At 33.8% G+C, this 6,000-nt stretch overlaps 1 protein-coding gene across 1 annotated transcript in view; it reads right to left on the bottom strand.

The window, feature by feature from the left end:
* Positions 1-207: 207 nt before the first annotated feature.
* FBXO4 (F-box protein 4) overlaps positions 208-6,000 on the bottom strand; it is a 111,057-nt gene continuing 105,264 nt past the window's right edge. Inside the window, exon 7 of the mRNA XM_078066689.1 lies at positions 208-358. Within this exon, the coding sequence (XP_077922815.1) occupies positions 243-358 (116 nt within the window). The 3' untranslated portion in view covers positions 208-242. The remainder of the gene's footprint in view (positions 359-6,000) is intronic.

Genomic DNA, 6,000 nt, shown 5'->3' with positions numbered 1-6,000 from the left:
CTTAACCAGAATATGAAATATACTTATTTCCTGCATCTTAATGAACTCACATAGAACCCCCCAAATTTGTCTAGAATTTTTTGAAACTTTTTTAAAAAGTGTGATATACTATAAATTTATTTTGATTTTAAAGCAGTAAAAGGCTATAACATAAGTAGTTTATTCTAAATTGTTAATATATATTTTAGCATCAGTGGGGCGCCTGGGTGGCTCAGTCGTTAAGCGTCTGCCTTCGGCTCAGGTCATGATCCCAGGGTCCTGGGATCGAGCCCCGCATCGGGCTCCCTGCTCTGCAGGAAGCCTGCTTCTCCCTCTCCCACTCCCCCTGCTTGTGTTCCCTCTCTCGCTGTGTTTCTCTCTGTCAAATAAATAAATAAAAAATCTTTAAAAAAAAAATATATATATATATATTTTAGCATCATTACAATAAAAGTAAGTAAGCCAAAACTAGAGGTTCTTTTTTTTTTTTGTATTGAATAAGTAATCTTTTTTTTAATTTTATTTTTAATTTTTTTATTGTTATGTTAATCCCCATGCATTACATCATTAGTTTTAGATATAGTGTTCCATGATTCATTGTTTGTGTATAACACCCAGTGCTCCATGCAGAAAAACTAGAGGTTCTTAAGAATGTTTTCCTTGAAAAGTAGTCTATATATCTTACTAATTTTTGAGAATTTAAAAATTTTGAGAAATTGAATTGTGTTATATTGTCAATATTGATGCATGTATCAAACTTAATGCTTGTTTATGCTTGTTCTCTTAAAAAAAAAAACTGCCTATAACTTCAAGATTTAGTTAAAAAACCACCAGTACGGCGTGCCTGAGTGGCTCAGTTGTTAGGCGTCTGCCTTTGGCTCAAGTCATGATCCCAGAGTCCTGGGATCGAGCCCCGTGTTGGGCTCTCTCCTCGGCGGGAAGCCAGCTTCTCCTTCTCCCACTCCCCCTGCTTGTGTTCCCTCTCTCGCTGTGTCTCTCTCTGTCAAATAAAGAAATACAAAATCTTTAAAAAAAAACAAAAATAAAAAACCACCAATTCTATGAAGCTGTTCCTGAACTCCACACCACCACAGTTAACAATAAGAGTTAATCACTTCCTCAGCAAGTAGCCTTTATAGCTCTTATCACATTTCACTGTCCTTTTATCATCTTCTGATCTTCCTTCCCAGAAAGCGAGGTCTTTTAGGACATAGTCTGTAATTTATTCATCATTGAAATCACAGTTCCTGGTTCAGTTCCTGGCACATGGAACACATTCAATAAATGTCTAGTGAACAAATAAAATAATTATTAAATTGGTGGAAAGGCAGAAGCAATTACTCCCATCATAATAAGACTCAAGACTCTGCAGCATGTGATCCCTTGAAACACATCAGTGCCACACAGCTAGAGTATGTATTGTCATACATACATACATTATCCTGGCTATGTCATACTGGAGAAAAGTAAGAACACTCATTGTGGGAATTTAAAGATTGTGAATCAGTCTACCAGCAAGTGTTCCCCAAACTGTCATCTCAACCTCTCATCTTGGGGGATGATTTCTTAGGGCAAGTAAGAGGAGGGTATCAGAGAGCTGTGCTGAAGAAGAACCAGTTCAAGAAAGTCACTGGACTTTGAATAAAGTGGTTGCTGGAGACACATCTGTTTAGGAATCATACGAAAAGCAACAGAAGAGACGTAGACCCCTTTATGAGTTGTCTGTAAGTCCCAATACCATGTCTGAAACTTTTATCAGCTGGAAATATAAGCCAAGTTCCTACCCAATTTTCCTTTTCACCCTTGGAATTGCTTGGCAGAGACCGTTATGCTTTGGTAACAAAGAATTACCAAGTCCAGCAGCCTAAAACAACAAAGGTTTTTTTCTTTCTCACATGAATGTCCACCAGCTGGTGGCTTTGCTCTGCACCATCCTCACTAAAGACCTAGGCTAACGAGCATCCCAGGGTCAGGCAGCAGCAACTAAATACTCCAGCTCAAAAGTGATATGTGTCATTTCTGCACATGACACACATTTTCCAAAAATAGTCAGTGGCCCTACCCAACCACAAGGTGGCAAGCAGTGCCATCCTACTTTGTGCTCAGAAGCTGAGGAGTCAGCACAAACTACTACACCCTAAGACTAACTCATTTGGGAGGTATGCCTTGACAGATTACCAGGATCTTGTCAAGGGGATTATCTTCTTTTCAGTTAGGAAAAAATAAAAACCAGACCAAACCAAACCAAAAAATCTTCTCTCCTGTTAATTTATTAGCCTCAAGTTTGCCTTTAAAGAGATGAAAACTATACTCTGTGAACAGCCATTATGTGGGGCAAAAGAAAACAGACATAACGATGACATACTGCATGATAACTTAAAGTTCAGGAACAAGTGCACATAATCAATAGTGATAGAACACAGAAAGGTGATTACCTCGGGGTATAATACTGACTGGGAGGAGTACATTCAAGGGGCTAGCAAGGTTCTTTCTCTGCATGTACATACAGAAAAGTTGATTGAACTGTACTCTTAAGATTGGGTTGTTAAATGTGTGTTATACCTGAAACAATACTTCTCATATACATAGAACATAGGCATTAATGGAAGCTGGGAGAAATGAAAGATTCATGTAAGTCCATCTCTCTCTCTCTCTTTTTTTGCTCATACACTCTCACACACACATTTTATTTCTTTTTTTTAAATTCAATTACTTAACATATAGTACATTATTATTTTCAGAGGTAGAGTTCAGTGATTCATCAGTCTTATATAATACCCACTGCTGATTACATCACGTGCCTCCTTGAGTACACCTTTTATCTAGCACATTGTTTAAAAAAAAAAGAAAACTGCATCTGTAATCCAAGTAAGAAAACTCTTCACCCAGAATTCGTGAGAAAGTGAAAACTGAAACACTTGGGATGTTTCCATAAATTCTATAAGTAAGCCTTTTCTTAAGTGATTTCAAATCATCCTCATCTTCAATAATAGGTATATGCAGCTGATACATTTAGTCAACTCTAAAGATACTCTAATATAATAGAAAAAGAGGTGTTTCCTGGAACAGGCTAATGCAAAAAGCCAGCTTGTCAGGAATCCCTCTCAATAGACATGAAGTTTTAAACAAAATTATTGATCCATAGGCAGAACTAAAAAGCACATGCCAGGGGGACATAAAGTAATACGGTTCTAGTTTTTACTAGGGAGTGAAAATGTTTAAAAATTCTTCATTATTATAGGCTTTTATTCTACATACTACTTAATGAGGCTTTCAAAATCCAGAATTTCATTTTGAGTGGTCTTTGTAATTATTTAAGAAAATAAGGGTTACATTTGGAGATTAAGTCCTCCTGGAGAAATTCTGTTTATTATATAATAATTTTATAAGGAAATGTATATTGTTTTATATTAAATGTATAGTGCATATAGACAAAACTCTAATCATTTTGACACTCTGAATAAAACTAGCTGATTTCTTCAGATGGTTTAATAATTTACTTACAATGATCCATCTTAATGGTTCTCAAATTTGTTCAGATGGCTAGAGACATCAGGGAGAGCTTTTCAGAATACCATAATCTTTTTACCACATTTTCAAATTTGATATTTAATTCCTTTACACAAATAAGAAACTACTTTCTTAGCCCAAAAAAAGGCAAAAAAAAAAAAAATACACATACACACATAATATAAAGTCACAATTATTAGCACACAACTTTTGAAAAGAAAAATGAATTATCAAATCAAGTATGATAAACTGTTTTTAACTTTTTCTATATTCACTTGCTACTTTTAAATCAATAATAATAAATAATGTCTTTATATATCATATGCTATAATACATAATAAATAAAAATATTTATATATCATTATACACTATAATAAATAATACTGAGTTCAATAATTCAATAGCTAAAGATCACTAATAGACAAGAAATGCTATCACCAGAGATTTTAATAAAATTTTAAGAAGGAAAAATTAAAAATAGAATAAGTCTATTGATTTTCATGTTTTTTCTAAAAAAATAGGAAATCAAATATTATTTGGTATTAGCCTAAGAACATTTTACTTCAACTTAAAGAATGCCAGAGTTTCAGATCACATAGCTTGTTTGATTTCTCTGTCAATGATAAGAAGTGGAAATCCTTTTTGGTTTTATTAGAACTGCGAAAGCTTCCTTGGGATCTGATTTTATTTCGGCTCTTTTACTGCAATGAAGGCAGGGGAGAATTGGAAAGTGTTTACATATAAAGGCTGTACCAAGAAATACCAGGACAATAACCTCCAATTTTTTTTTACTCCTATACTACTAGAAAGAACTGTGTACCTCTTTGTATATTTTTAAATTAACCATAATTTTTTATCATAACCTGTATTGCAAACAATATAACTTCTGGTCTATTTAAATATTGACATGTAAATAAAACTGTTAAATCTTATACCCAAAAGGAATAAACATTACTGTCCATTTTAATTAAATATTGAATTAGCTCTTCTTTACAAATCAGAAATTTCATATTGTTTCCTTTTCTGCTCAAGACTTGTATTTCCTTTCCACTTCCCCTACAGAATTTTACCCTAATCCAATCTATTTTTATATTTGAAATTATTTTTTTTAATCAACCTATCTTACTTTCCTGGCACAAAAATCTGTATATAAATTTAAATATGTTTTTTAAATTTATAAGACCATAAAGCTGTATTAAGATATTTCTTCTAGACTTAATTATTTCAAATAATAGTAAATAATTAATTAATATGATATAAATAGTATAAATATTGATAATTACCTGACATAGAAAAGTAAAATTTTATTGGAAATATAAGTTAGTAGGTATAGTTGCTTTTAGCAATTGGTTTGCTACATATTTCTAGGATGAGACAGGGTTTAACAAACATTCCATTCCCACTCTTCATTTTTTATAGATGTAATTGCTGAGAAATTATGTAGATGAAAATGGAAGTATACCAGTATCACTTAATTCTTTGACTCCTTCCATGTTATATGGTAAAAATCACATACTAATTGTATTAGTAAACCATCACATTGATCCATTATCAAAAATTACTTTCAGTGATCTATCATCTGACACTCAATATGTGCTACTTCAGTATTGTTAAAAAAGAAGAACTGGCCTGAACTGCAAAGGAATTTGTTACAGTCATGAAAGCAATGTACTTCTTCAACTTCTAGAAAGTATACCCAAATGGACTTATCAAGACTATAAAATGACTATTCATTGTATCTTTTTACTCATACCTCTAAGCATTTTATTCAAACTGATACACTCAAAAAGAATTGGAAAAAATTCAAAATATTGCCAACTTCAACACGTCTTGCCCCAAATAATTGTTTCGTTGTTTATTCTTTTTTTAAAGATTTTATTTATTTATTTGACAGAGAGACAGCAAGAGAGGGAACACAAGCAGGAGGAGTGGGAGAGGGAGAAGCAGGCTTCCCGCCAAGCAGGGAGCCCGATGCGGTGCTGGATCCCAGGACCCTGGGATCATGACCTGAGTCGAAGGCAGATGCTTAACGACTGAGCCACCCAGGCGCCCCTAGTTGTTTATTTTTATTTCATCATGTGTTTTACATATGTTTTTGTTAAAACTTTGGCACTATAGATTTAACTCTTTCAAGTTACGGAAAATGTCTGTCATATAACCTAATATAACCTAATTAGCACAGTCACCCTACTGCCTCTTTCCTTGACTGTTCAAAGTTCTTATAATTTGGGTTTTCTATCAATATATGTCCTCTTTGGTAAACAAGTATAGGTATGGGATACAGAGAGAAAAAATCTTATTGAATTATATGCAAGCTATTCTGCTAAGAGATCCAAGCTGTTCCTTAGATCTCATCTCATTCACCTCTTCCTAGTTCACGGTTGTCCAGCCCAAAAGACCTCCTCACATGCTTTGAATATGCCAAGCAGAAAACCCCCATTTCCTGGAATGATTCCTCACTTCATTAAGTTACCTGCTCAAATATACCTTATCAAATGAAGTACCCCACCA

Source organism: Halichoerus grypus, chromosome 2, assembly GCF_964656455.1.
Source record: "Halichoerus grypus chromosome 2, mHalGry1.hap1.1, whole genome shotgun sequence".
NCBI lineage: Eukaryota > Metazoa > Chordata > Mammalia > Carnivora > Phocidae > Halichoerus > Halichoerus grypus.
The sequence above is the reverse complement of the archived record's forward strand: the minus strand, read 5'-3'. Positions and strand labels throughout refer to the sequence as shown.